At 37.6% G+C, this 14,256-nt stretch overlaps 1 protein-coding gene across 1 annotated transcript; it reads right to left on the bottom strand.

Annotated features, from left to right (window-relative positions):
* Positions 1 to 5,373: 5,373 nt before the first annotated feature.
* LOC106435603 (protein SENESCENCE-ASSOCIATED GENE 21, mitochondrial) lies at positions 5,374 to 6,198 on the bottom strand. Its single transcript, XM_013876512.3, has 2 exons — positions 5,900 to 6,198; positions 5,374 to 5,817 (listed from the first exon to the last, which is right to left on the bottom strand). Exons 1-2 carry the CDS (start codon positions 5,971 to 5,973, stop codon positions 5,607 to 5,609), a joined length of 285 nt encoding a protein of 94 aa, XP_013731966.3. The 5' UTR covers positions 5,974 to 6,198; the 3' UTR covers positions 5,374 to 5,606.
* Between the last annotated feature and the right edge of the window lie 8,058 nt (positions 6,199 to 14,256).

The raw sequence follows: 14,256 nt of genomic DNA, 5'->3' as shown, positions 1-14,256 counted from the left end.
TGTAGAGTTATAACTAACATACTTTATACGGTTACATATTAGAAAAGAGACAGATTTAGTTTTGCCAGTTTTTGTTATCTTAGTATCGCAAACTATATACAAATCACAGGGATTAAGGATCATCTAGTGTTTACTCTATAAACATGTGCGAAAACTTATATTTGAAGTATAAGGAGTAAATAAATAAAAATGTGTATGTGAGATAACATGAGATTACAACATATATAGTAATATATGTTGCTGAACTATTAGAGATAGAGTTTAACATCCGAATCACGTATTCACATACAAATTCTGTATATAAAATGATTGGATACGAATTAACAAACAACCTACCTTCTAAGAATAAAATAACATGCAGCAAAAGAGAAGACTCAATTATATGTCTATTTTATAGTCAAGCAAAAGAAAATTCAATGTTGATAGATTCGTTGTACCAAGTTGCCTCTCTCAATAAGTCGTTCTCAAGAAGTCTCTGAGCCTTTGAGCATAATTGACTCTTCAAAGAAAGACAGGGACACGTCCTATGTTTCTTCGACCTTTTGAATTCTTCAACTTCACATACCGGCAAATACTTCTTTTTCTTTTATTCATAAAAATTCAACAAAATCGAAACTCCAGAGCCGTCTGGTAAAAAAAGATTGCATAAATTATCAGATCTAGCAATTTTATCGTAAATATATACCTATTTTTAGGCTGAAGTTACAATATGGGTCCATCCATATATATACATAAATTATATATTAATATATATTATTATATTCCAATTAAAGTATATTTTTGATATAAGGAGTACTGGTTTTTGAATATGATATTGTCAATGACATACAATCTTTGCTACGACACCTAAGGGATCCGACCGAGTCTGTGGTCGGGTGATCAAGGTATTTCGTAGATTTCGGTGTGGTCAAGGCATTTCGTAGATTTCCAAAAATTCTGAGTTCGAATCTGCATCACACCAGATTTTCACGCGTGTAGCCACCGGAATTTTCACATTTTCTGGAGAGAGAATGGTTTACCATTTTTTTACAATCTTTGCAAATATATAAGAAAAAAATTTAGTTCCTGTTGCTTTGTTATAACATTTATATGAAGAACCAAATTTTGATTAGTCGGACGATTCTGATCTGCATTTTATGAAAAAATATAAAAAACAAAAAACTTAATGACATATTTTGTAAATATAATAATTGTTTTTTAAATGATAATTCTCTTTTGATAAGATAAATATCTTCACTAATTAATATAAAAATAAACATTTTATAATCATGATGAATGTGTGGTTAGATGAAAGCAAAGAGATAAAGTTAAGCGTAATACAGACACTTAATCTACGAAAAATATAATAAACGAACGGTCGAAACACCAAAAGTACAAAACATATTTTAAAACTAATCTATGTTAATCAAGTACAATAATATTAAACTACGATAAAAGTTTATTTGTATATATTATCGATAGTTTCTTTTATATATTTGATCATTTTATTTATATTTATAAAATATTTTTTGTTGTTATTATATAATTTCTTTTCGATGGACCGGATCAAATTTTTATTAAAAATAATGGAAAAAAACTATAATTAATACATCATGGATTGATCGGATTGGACATAAAAACTTTATTTTTTCCCTCGAACACATTCTTGAAAAAGTGAACAGTATTGTTTTCACAGTTGGATTATTTTGACTTTTATCTTACATATAGTTTTGAAAGCTTTCAAATCAACCATCGAATTGATACATGTTATTTTAATGTTTTTAGTTATATACTTAAGGAAAACTTACATTTTTGTAATTTAAAGTCATTTTAAAAAATTCAAAATATAACATATAAGAAAAAATCTAACATATAAGGTGTTCTCATTTTTGTATTTTAAAATCGTTTAAAAAAATATATAACATATAAGGTTTCCTCATTTTTGTAATTTGAAATCATTTTAAAAAATTCAAAATATAATATATAAGAAAAAATCTAATTTTTTTATTATATGGTTAATGTGATTGTTTATTTTTTTAATAATATAAAATTAAACAAAAATGAAGAAGGATGCAAAAATTGTTAACAAATCTTTATTATTCATAATCATTAATTGCCATATATATGTAAATCATATTAGATAATTCTGTAGCTTTTATTTAAGGAAAGAATACATACTTCTTATATTTTAGGTTAATATAATGTTCTCTAGTGGACATTAAACAAATTATGACATAAAAACTTTATTTTTTCATCGACACATTCTTGAAAAAAGTGAATAGTATTGTTTCCACGGTTAAATTATTTTGACTTTTATCTTCCATATGGTTTTGAAAGCTTTCAAATCAACTATCGAATTGATACAAGTCATTTTAATGTTTTTAGTCGTATACTTAAGGAAAACTTACATTTTTTGTAATTTAAAGTCGTTTTAAAAAAAATCAAAATATAACATATAAAAAAATTCTAACATATAAGAAAAATATAACATATAAAGTGTCTTCATTTTTGTATTTTAATGTCGTTTTAAAAAAATATAAAACATATAAGGTTTCCTCATTTTTGTAATTTAAAGTCATTTTAAAAAATTCAAAATATAACATCTAAGAAAAAAATCTATTTTTTTATTATATGGTTAATGTGATTGTTTAGTTTTTTTAATAATATAAATTTAAAAAAAATGAAGAAGAATGCAAAAATTGTTATCAAATATTTATTATTCATAATCATTAATTGCCATATATATGTAAATCATATTAGGTAATTCCGTAGCTTTTATTTAAGGAAAGAATGCACACTTCCTATATTTTAGGTTAATATAATGTTTTCTAGTGTTATATAATTATGAAATAATGTGACACCATTAGATTAAACTATACTTTATATTAGATGTTCTAGAATTTTTTGAAAAGGAATTTAGAAGGCATTTAGAGTGCCACCTAATTTTTTTAATTAATACAAAATTAAAGTTTTAATTTTTCAAATGTTTTTCAATTAATATATAGGGTACGACGCTTATGTCAAGTAGTTGTCGCTAATTAATTGCATTTGCCAAGTGCCAAATGCTGAGCAGCCTAAGCTATATTAACAATTAGATTAGCAGGGCAATATTATGTCGGTTTATCCATGCAAGCAACAGCACCGTATATTCATATTTTATAAGAGTATCGAATTGTTATTGATATAGTTTACTATCAATACCATTATCTTTGCTCAAATTATACGCCAATAATTTATAACAACATTCCTTATAATACGTTATCTCTCAGGTTAATCATATAAGTTGACACACGCACATGCAATAATTGAACTTCTTCCCCGCAAAGTTGTACATGAATCTGAACTAAAATTTACTGCCATGTAGTGTTGAGGTCCTACAAATCATTGAACCATCCAAACTCGAGATCATGTTGATTGTTGCTGATCACCAAGATACTGATCTCATTACTCGAGTTCTATACCTTTTTTGTTAATACCGATTTATATATTTAGTCGTAATAGTAGGGGTGGGCGTTCGTGTACCCATTCGGGTTCGGTTCGGGTCTATTCGGGTTTCGGGTTTTCGGGTTCAAGATTTCAGCCCCATTCGGATATTTCTAAATTTCGGTTCGGGTTCGGTTCGGATATTTGCGGGTTCAGTTCGGGTTCGGATAACCCATTTAAATTATTTTAAAATTTTTAAAATTCATTATATACTTTAAATTTCTCAAAATCTATAAACAAAACAATATATTACATATAAATTTGAATAGCATATGTCAAAGTATCTAAAATTAACATATAAATTGGTTTTGTTTGAATATTTGGATTGAAAATCAATAAGTATTGTTGGTGTTTTGAGTATACTTTAGCTATTTTAGACATGTTACTTTTGACTATTTGTATATATTTATAAGTATTTTGGATAACTTAAAAGTATCTTATATATTTTGATGTTCTTAATATATATTAAATTTAAAAATAATTAATATATATAGGTATATAAATCAATTTCGGATATTATCGGGTACCCGAAATATTTCGGTTCGGATCGGGTTCGGTTTCGGTTCTCTAAATACCAAAATTTTGAACCCATTCGGATATTTAATCAATTTTGGTTCGGGTTCTATACTACTTTTTCGGATCGGGTTCGGTTCGGTTTTTCGGATCCGAGTTTTTTGCCCAGCCCTAAGTAATAGCGAGAATTGTTTTAGGGAGAAAAACTGTATTTTCTATTCAACTTATATTTTGCTAATCAGATGAAAATAATCATTTTTATTTATCTTACGTTCAATACTGTTTAACTCATGGTATATAGTTTACTTTGGCTGTGATTGGTAACGAAGTGAAGTGAGAATAAACGAGCAGAAAAATTAGAGGGACAAAAATATTAAAAGTAGTGTTAACCTCTTTCCAATTTTGGTATGAAAAGAGAAATTTTCCTTCATATTCTTGAGCTGAAATCAGCACCAAAGATTTATTATTGGGTGTAACTGGTAAAAACTAAAAGGAATATATAGAATGATAGGAATTATAATTTCTGGAATTTAATGGAATGGAATCAGCATTCCACTTATTCCAAAACGTTTTTGATTTGGAATGATTTTTCAAATGATAGTTATTTTTTTTCCTGGAATGTTATGGAATGAAATGGAATACACATTCTATTTTTTAGTTGTAACTGGTGAATTTTTTTTAGAATGCACATGAAATCAAGCATTCTCGAAGTTTTTATTCCAAAAAACTGCATTCCAGTTGCAGCCATTGTGTTTTCACCTTATTGGTGAAAAAGCGGCAGACCACAGAATAATTACTTTTCAGCCAAATTGTTTGTTATAGCACTTTCAGTCACACCCTTTCCTTAGTTCCTCACAGTTTTGAAAAGGTAAATAGTTGACAAAAAAAAAGGAAAATAAATTGTGCTGATTTTAACCTATTTGGGTTGTATTATTACCTTTTACCCAACCATTTTTCCTTATGGTTACTCTATTTAAATTATTATCAGTTACACTTGGTTCACCAATCACACCCATGATCTAGTTATTGATTTTATATTGTATGATATGCTCACGCTACAATGTCCTTTCTAATACAAAAACGTTTTCCAAAATCACTAAAATTATAAATTTGTATTTTTCGTCAATAATCACAAATACGAATTATTATTTAGTTCATTTGGGTTATTTTCTATTTTAATTTGGCTACTATACATATGTAACAATATAGACTGAATTACTCCATAGACAGATTAATCAATTGAAATTTCTATCTCAATCGATAAAAAATCATAAATTAAAAAAAAAAAATTAATCCCCCATATTGATGAATTATTTTGTGATCAATATCAATGTTAGTTTTTTATATATATATATATATCAATGTTAGTTGTTTTAAGCTAGATGAAAAAGTTGCAAATTTGCTAGCAAATATGAGAAAGCTATATTTATAGAATACATCATACATCCATCGATCCTTTTGTTACAAATTAGAGGAACCAAAAGACTTCTCTATGTTATTAATTGCAGAATCGCACGTAGCAGACAGACAGAAACAGGGTTCACCGCAAAGGATCATGACCTATTCCCCGAGACATTAAAAATCAACAACGAATAATTAACAGAAAAAAGAGCTTCTTTTCAGCTAATTCATCACTGCTTGTTGTTCAAGAGAGCTGCTCGTAGCTCAGCAGGGTCAATCTCTTTTGAACCGGTTTCCGGTCTGTAATAACCGGTTTTGGGATCTGGAATCCAAGCTATCTTCTGGGTTGATTCTTCCACTCCCTTCTTCTTCATCACCCCCGAAACAACGGCTCCCCCTTTCCCAACGCTCGCTTGCGCCGCCGTGGCCGCGTAACCGCGTCTGTTAAAATACAAAACGTCACCGTTTAGAAAACAGAGCATTACGAGAAAAAACAGAGAAAACAGAGCGTAGCAGAACTTACCGGAAGATTGCATTGGAGAGTTCTCGAGAGACGAAAGCAGATACGATTTTAACGTTAGAGAGAGAACGAGCCATGTTTTCGAAGTATGTAGTTTCTTGAAAGAGAGAGAGATAGAACAGACAGTAAAGGTTGAAACTTTCTTCTTGTTTTCGTCTGTGTTCTCTCTCTCGAACTAGAATGTTGACTTCAGAAATGGCTTTGAGGGATGTGAAATGAGAAAGAGGAGAGGAAGGTTTATATAGAAGGAAGGACGACGACGATTGGAGAGAAAGGAAGTAACTTCGAAATTGTCTTTTCACTCCCAAAGACGACCACGTCAATTATGGCTTTTCACACATAATAATTATTAGCCTTGCTTTCTTTTTTGGGGTTCATATAGTCTTTTCTGTTTAATACTAGTAAAATACCTTTAGTTTTTTTTTTCTTTTCATCTGAGCTTTATTAATGGTACCAGGCTCAAATGAGCATGACCCAACAAAAGAAAAAAAAGGCCAACACAAGCCCAAACTATACAGAAACTATTTTGGGCCATCAAACCCAAAGAAGGAAAACCGTGGAGGAAGCAGGATGACTCTATCCACCACGTGTTTGATTGCCCGGCAATCTAAAGACACGCATCAAGACGAGAAAACACCAACTTCCACCGGTGCCAGCAAGGAGACGCGATGGAGCTCCGCCGTCAGCAGAGGCTAACCGAAGAAGAAACCGGTTAAGCCAAGTTATCTTCGTACATAACGAGTCGCTCACCGGATTAACACTTCAGAGATACTACAATCCTACTCAATCCAACTTACAACCTTCGATTATCTTGCATGAGATTTAGACATCTTTATAGATGAGTATAAGCCCGAAGATGAAACCACCCGACAGAAGGGGAACAAGAAAACATCAGAGACGAAGAAGGAGAGATGATTGAGCGGAGGAAGAACTAGAGGCGTCAATCAACGAAACCGGGAGAGCCCGGAGAAAAGCCACCATCGTCACTGAAAGGAGCACGACGCGGAGTCAAAAGCCGGCTATTCAACACCGAGAGAGCAGGTGAAGATACCGGAAACAAAAGCCGGACGACCAATCGAAGAGTAGATGCGTCGCCGGAGACTGAGCCGGTCGGATTTCACCAAAACCGGAAGGATAAGCCGGAACAAGCCGGCGGAAATCACACTCTCTCTCTAAAAGATATTGAAGAGATAAGAGAGAGAGCGTTCTTCTCACATCCTTTTTTGTCTACATAGTAAAATACCTTAGTTACGCTATAAATGTGATATGTAAAATAAACTATAGAATATTTTATATTATTTATTATAAATTATAAGAGATTAGTATATCAATAATTTTATAATCGATAAACACTTTATAATTTGAGGATAATTTGACATGTGCTAGCTGATTTACATAATTTATTATAAATTGTATTTTTATGATTTAAAATTTCATTAATCTTCATAACTGATAACTACAATAACTTATCTATCAATTTTAACTAAAACAATGATTTTATGTTGAATATTTCCATGAAGATTAATTCTAGAACGTTACACATGGAACAATTTTTTTTAGCTCCGAGAAAAATTTCTAAAACTATCATCTATTTTGTAGTGGATAAAACAGTCTGATAGTGCTACATTATTACTAACAAAATAATCTGATTAATATTTTTTTTGTCACAATATTTTTATGATTATATTGTCAATTATAAGACTAAACGAAAACGGTAACAAGATTAGTTATTTTCGATGTTATAAAAAAATAGAATAGTATGCGAAGGGTTAATGATTGAAGCTAATCTACATATAGACCTGGGTGAAGTAGGAAAGTGGCCAGAGTATATTGAATGTGTTTTAGCATTTCAAGATGCCATTGCTTGAAAGTCTCTACTTACAGTACTGAATTTTAATTCTATGGTGTAGAATAACAATAAAAAATGATAAGACATAAACTGATGATACTATCGTAAGCTATTAGATATTTTGAGGCGGTGGAGTTTCTCTTTATTGGTTCTCGACGCCAGTTGCATCGTGAAAGGGTTCTTTGCGGCGTGGTATCGTGTGACCCCAGACCCGGTTTCCCTTACCGGCGGTTCGTCCTCAGTTCGCTTCCCTCGACCAAACTGGCCATATCCGAATTTTTCTCTTAACTTAGGATTTTTATCCAGTTTTCCTCTATGAGGTTCAGCTCAGATCCGAGTGTTCGCTATCCAGCATCCTAGCGAATCACTACAACAGACAGTATAATAAACATATACCTTACTACCTCAGTGCTTCGTTATCTGAAAATCCATCCGAACACTCCGTATCATCCAGCCAGCTCGATCAGATACTTAACCGAATCCCCTTGTTCCTTAGTCACTCAACCAACCATCCCCACGTGACCCAAGCAAACAAAGAGAGACGGCTTGGTCTCCAACCAGCCATCCAGAACAAATAGTACGCCAGCCTTGCTAGCGTTCCAGAACCAGTCCCTGATCATACCCGGGTCAGTCAGTACACAGTCGGCTGGCTTGGTCTCCAACCAGCCATCCAAAACAAACAGTACGCTAGCCATGCTTAGCGCCCCAGAACCAGACACTGATCACACCCGGATCAGTTAGTACACAGTCGGCTCCACAGCCTTCGATTCATTCAGTCCTGATCACATCAGGATCAGTCAGTACGCAGTTGGCTCCGCAGCCATCGATTCAGTCAGTCCTGATCACATCGGGATCAGTCAGTACACAGTCGGCTGGCTTGGTCTCCAACCAACCATCCAGAACAGACAGTACGCCAGCCTTGCTAGCGTTCCTGAAACAGTCACTGATCACACCTGGATCAGTCAGTACACAGTCGGCTGGCTTGGTCTCCAACCAACCATCCCGAACATACAGTACGCCAGCCTTGCTAGCGTTCCTGAAACAGTCACTGATCACACCTGGATTAGTCAGCACACAGTCGACTGGCTTGGTCTCCAACCAACCATCCCGAACAGACAGTACGCCAGCCTTGCTAGCGTTCCTGAAACAGTCACTGATCACACCTGGATCAGTCAGCACACAGTCGGCTGGCTTGGTCTCCAACCAACCAGCCATCCATTCAGTCAGTTCTCTTCACGGCTACCCTGCCATCGAATTATCCAGTTCCAGTACAAGTCGCAGTCCATTCAACACCGATCCATCAAGACTCGGCTCAATGCCATAACCGGTTCAGATCCTGAGACTCGATCCTGATTCCAGTCGATCCTCCTTTAGTATGGCACAGTCCCGATCGCCTTCAACGATTCAATCGCGACATTACCACATCTCTCCATGGCGAGGATCGTTCCAAGCACAGTATCCGATCCTTCCTTCAGTTCATCAGATGAGGCTGATAGCGTATGCTGTCGCCCACAGATCACGCTCAAGCTCCAATCTGCTCTCAGATCATCCCAGACCGCACATACCAAACCATAATCCAATTCTGTGCGCACCTCTGCTCGATCCAGTATCCAGTACCCAGAACCCAGTCGGAATTCATCCGATCAGTACAAAGAACCCTTCAGTACGTTGCCTCCCACCAGCAACCTATACCCCGCCACAGACTACAGTGTCGTCGCGATTCATCAGTACCCGGATCTAATCAGATCAGCCTCAGCAGACAGACCCTTTCCCTTGGATCCTATATCATTGTCTCTCAGTATCCCAGTCGCGATCCGATCATATTCAGATCAGACGGAGTCGCAGTGAACAGACAGACCTGCGGTCTCTAACTGAGACTCCGATCGGCCCTCCGGCCAACGCTCCCTATCTTTCTGATCAGAATCGCCCTCTCGGTTCCATCAGTCATGTCCTGTTTCGTATACAGAACAGGGACACATCGCTGACTAGCCAGATAGACTCGCTACCCAATAGAGGCTCAGATCGGCCCTCCGGTAATGCTCTCTTGCTTCCGATCTGTCTCTCTGATCTCTCCCTCCAGTGTCATCAGTACGATCTGATCACCCTCTGATCAGACAGAGTCGCAGTGAACAGATAGCCCTGCGGTCTCTATCTGAGACCCCGATCCGCCTTCCCAGATCTTCAGTACGACCCTTGGCTCTGTCCGCAAGGATCAGTACGCAACTAACCCAGACTCGCGGTCACCGTCGATTGCTCAGATCGGCTTTCCGGCCATGTCTCTCACTCTTCTCGTCCCCGGTTTCTCCTTTCCTTTTTCCTCTGTTTTCTGTCTCAGAACAGAGTAGAACAGAGATCCCCTTTCTGATCCGCGGGGTTTCCATTGCTCAGTACGCATCTCACCTTTTACGACTCAGACTAAGCCGCCCTGGCACCATCGCTCTCCGACGGTGGGATTGGAACCCGATCAGTCCTTTTCCACGAGCCCAGTCTCTCTCCTGATCCCCTTTCTCTCTCGGTTCTGTTCTCTGTATTTTTGTCTCCGCAAACCTGTCCGCTCCGGATCAGATCAGGCGGAGTCGCAGTACACCAGACAGACCCGTGGCCAATAACCGAGACCCCGATCCCCTTCCCGGCTAACTCCGCTTTCCTGTTAACTTCTCGATCTCTCCGATCCGATTCTCCCTTTTTCGGTAATTCTCTCTCTCTGTTTTCTTCTGTCTCAGAAAACCCGTGTTTTCTTCTCTGATCCGTGAAATCCCACTTAAGGGAAACAGATGGGCGGTTTCTCCACCAACCCCCACCGACAATCACTGTTCCAAACAGTTATTTACTTAACCCACCGACACCCCGCGCTCCAAGGCGTTCCATGCGCGAGTTTTTCCACTTTTCGGACTTTAACTGTTCCCGCCAGTTTTACTTAGGCGAAAACCGAGCTAGAGCTGACTGATCCAGTCAACAACTCTAATCTTGTTCGAATCAGACTGATACTACTGAATCAGCTCATCTCAGCTTAGCCGACAGTCTTAACCGACTTGTCTGGCCGTCCTGATAACTGCTCGGTAACTGATCCAGTAACTGATCCTGCCATTCTCCTTAGCTAATCAGTTCATGTTCAGCTCAGTCTCAGTTCCCGTCAGAACGTATACAAGTCAGTCCACACATTGACTAACTTGTCTCGGATGACAAGACCAGATGCCTTCTCTGAATCCGTCCAGCTTAGTCCAACAAGCTCAACTGCTATGTTCGGACAGACAGTATCATCTTAATCTGATTAGAACTATCCAGATGACATGTCCAACATGTCTGTCCCGTTTGATCAGTCCAACCTTGGACTGGTCCAGTTCATAGATCGGGACAGGGATGCTACAACTCTCCCCCACTTGGAATGAACTCGTCCTCGAGTTCAGCAGGCAATAGAACTTTGTTCTACCCATTCAGAACAGTCTCCACCACTTGGAATAAATCCCAATCAAACGGCACTCATGCCTTGACTCAATGCTCAGGCTTTCGGTCACTCGACCATTTCTGTGTTCCAGACTTCGTGATCACAATCACGCTTGGAGTCCATTCCAACAGACTCGGTTCAATACACATAACTCACTAAGCATAGTAGTCCTTACTTCCGAGCAATCTCTTGGTGTTTGGACACACACTTTGGCGAGAACGCTAGACTCCCAACAGTGCTGACCAGTTTATCTCAATTCTCGAAGTGTTAACTCACCATCTTAGTTAAGTTTTTCCAGCTTAAACCTTACCCGATCACAGTCACATAATGACTCTGTTTCGTCCTTCTGGAACTCAGTTCCAACCAGTCTCAGTCCAATCCTGACTTGACTGTTTGATTCTCGCACTCTAGTGTTCCTTAGCATGGCCTAACTCCGAGTACTAGGAACTTAACCTTTTCAGAACGCATGGATCTCATCTTGATCCTTACAGTTGTTTCCTTCGGATCACTCCCTGATCCTAACCAGTCCTCGACCACTTGTGATCGACATAAGCTTTTCTCAGATCTTTATTCATCTTTATGGACACCTCCCGGATCATTCGTGATCCTTACAGACATTTCTTACCGGATCCTACACTTGATCCCTTGTACAGTTTTCCTTTCGGACTCTCAGTCCTTCCCGGTTCACAATTCCAAAATGGCAAACTCATCTAGTTCCCATTGACTCAGTCACGGTTATGTCTTGGAAACTCAGCAGTTCCCAACGACATCAGTTCATACAATACGTACCTAACGGACATACGTCCTACAGACATGTGATGGCAAACTCTCACTAGTTCCCATCCATGATTTCATCGCGATCAGAAACCCACAGTAGTTAACTCCTTGAGTTCCAGTAACAGTATAGTTATGCCTTGGAAGGTACATCTCCCACAGACATCAGAGTGGGTTTCCGCAGACACGCGATGGCGATTACAGTTACGTCTTGGCAACTCTCTGGTTCCCACAGACGTCAGGACAGTACACGCGATGACAGACAGTCACGTCTTGGAAACTCTCGGTTTCCATAGACGCCAGAACAGAAAGTATCTGTACAGTTATGCCTTAGCAAACCCATTTAGTTTCTAAGAGCATATTATCACCACTCATCATCAATAGTATCTTATACCTCCGAGTAGTTTCTTGATCACGTAACAAGTCTTTGGCAAGAACACTTGACTTCCAATCTCTTGTTCCGATGATCTCAACTCTCGGACTGCACAAATCTACTAAGACAATCAAGCTTAGATAGTCTTGACAATTCCATTGTCATTTTCTTTGTACCCAGACTTGCTTACACTCGCCACTTGCTATGTGTAAGTCTTACACAGATTTTTCCGAATCCTTTCATGGAACTTCCAGTTTCAATTTCCCGGACCAGCTTGTCCTTTACCTTGAGAATCTTAGAATCCGTCTAAGCATTCTCAGCTGACATCCCATTCGAATGTAAGTCTCTGTACTTCACATTCCAGCATCAATGCCTTAGCCATTAGTCCTTAGGCTCTTCCATGGACGACTTGTCCACACTACAAGAAAACATAATCTTAACGAGGGCGATTTTCCTCGTTATTTCGTCGTAAAAGAAGCTTTACGACGAATTAGCGAGGAAACGCGTTTGCTCGTTACACGTCCGTCGTAACACATATTTCCTCGCTAATTCGTCGTAACTTAGCGAGGAATATATTTCGTCGTAAAGACGAAGTAGAACGATTCGTCGTAAAGATGTCGCTACAATTCCTCGTAAGGGCGTCGCTACAATTCCTCGTAAATAACTCGAAAACAGTTCCTCGTAATCTACACGTAAATACCTTGAAAGATTTTCCTCGCAAAATACACGTAACAACCACGAAATGATTTCCTCGTAAAATGGTCGTAAACATTTCCTCGTTATTTCCTCGTAAATACTTCCTCGTAAAATACTCGTAAACTGTTTCTCGTCATTTCCTCGTAAGATTTCCACGTAAAGAGGTCGTACATTAGCTACGAATTTACTTCGTTTTTATTATTTTACAGAATTTTAAAATATAATAAAAAAATAATTAAAATTATTTAATTTAATAATAAATTAAAATTCAAAATAAAAATAAATTCATATGAAAATATTTTATAAATAAATAAGTTTTGAATTTATATAATACAACAACAAAAAAAAACTAAGGGTCGTTCATCGCCCGGTAGAATTCATCACTCCTCCTCGTAACATCCGCCTCGTTATGTACGTCGCCGGATGACTCGCCATGAATGGGATGTTGTTGTCGCATGTTCCTCAACATGGACTCCCATTCCGGATTTGTGGCCGCAATAACGTCTAAGAAGCCCTCGACTCCACCCATACGAGATTTTGTCGCGGTCAACTCGTTACGCAGCTGAGCGGACTCTCTACGCAGCTCCGTGACTTCATCATCCCGTCGCTGACCATAAGACGATGTCGCTCTCGGAACATCGTTGACGGAACCAATACCCAATGTCCGTCCCTTTTTTTTAGGGACAACCTTAAAAACAAAAAAATAAATATTGTAAGTAAATATTTAAAGTTAAATTAAATGAATAATTAAAAATTAATTTTTTTGAAAATTTACCTCCTCGTAAATCTTATCCACTTCAAGTGTGGATAAGGTGACGGGTAATCCGTCGGTAAACTGCTGGGTCAGCTGAGTCTGGCGGTCTTCAACCCGAGCAACTACGTCGTTGTAGATTTGCTCGGACTTGCCATCTACAAATACGCCCGCCTTGTTCTTGTGGGTCCTCTCGTAAAGTTCCATAAGAGACGGGAGATGTCCCGTCTCTTTGGCCTAAAAAACAGTTAAGAAAGTTAGAATAAATTAATATAATTATTAAAAAAATTATTTAATAAAATATTTAATTACCATTTCCAAACGGACACCGGCGTGGGGTTTTTGGCCCGTAGTGTGAAGCATCGGCCCGTTCCCGTGCTCATCGACCGTGTTACGGGAGTTAGAGCAAGCCTGGGCGGTTCTAATCGAATCAGGAAGGCGCCAATAACGGATGAGGCCATCCCACACGTCC

The sequence above is a fragment of the Brassica napus genome, chromosome C3, assembly GCF_020379485.1.
Source record: "Brassica napus cultivar Da-Ae chromosome C3, Da-Ae, whole genome shotgun sequence".
Taxonomy (NCBI): Eukaryota; Viridiplantae; Streptophyta; class Magnoliopsida; order Brassicales; family Brassicaceae; genus Brassica; species Brassica napus.
The sequence above is the reverse complement of the archived record's forward strand: the minus strand, read 5'-3'. Positions and strand labels throughout refer to the sequence as shown.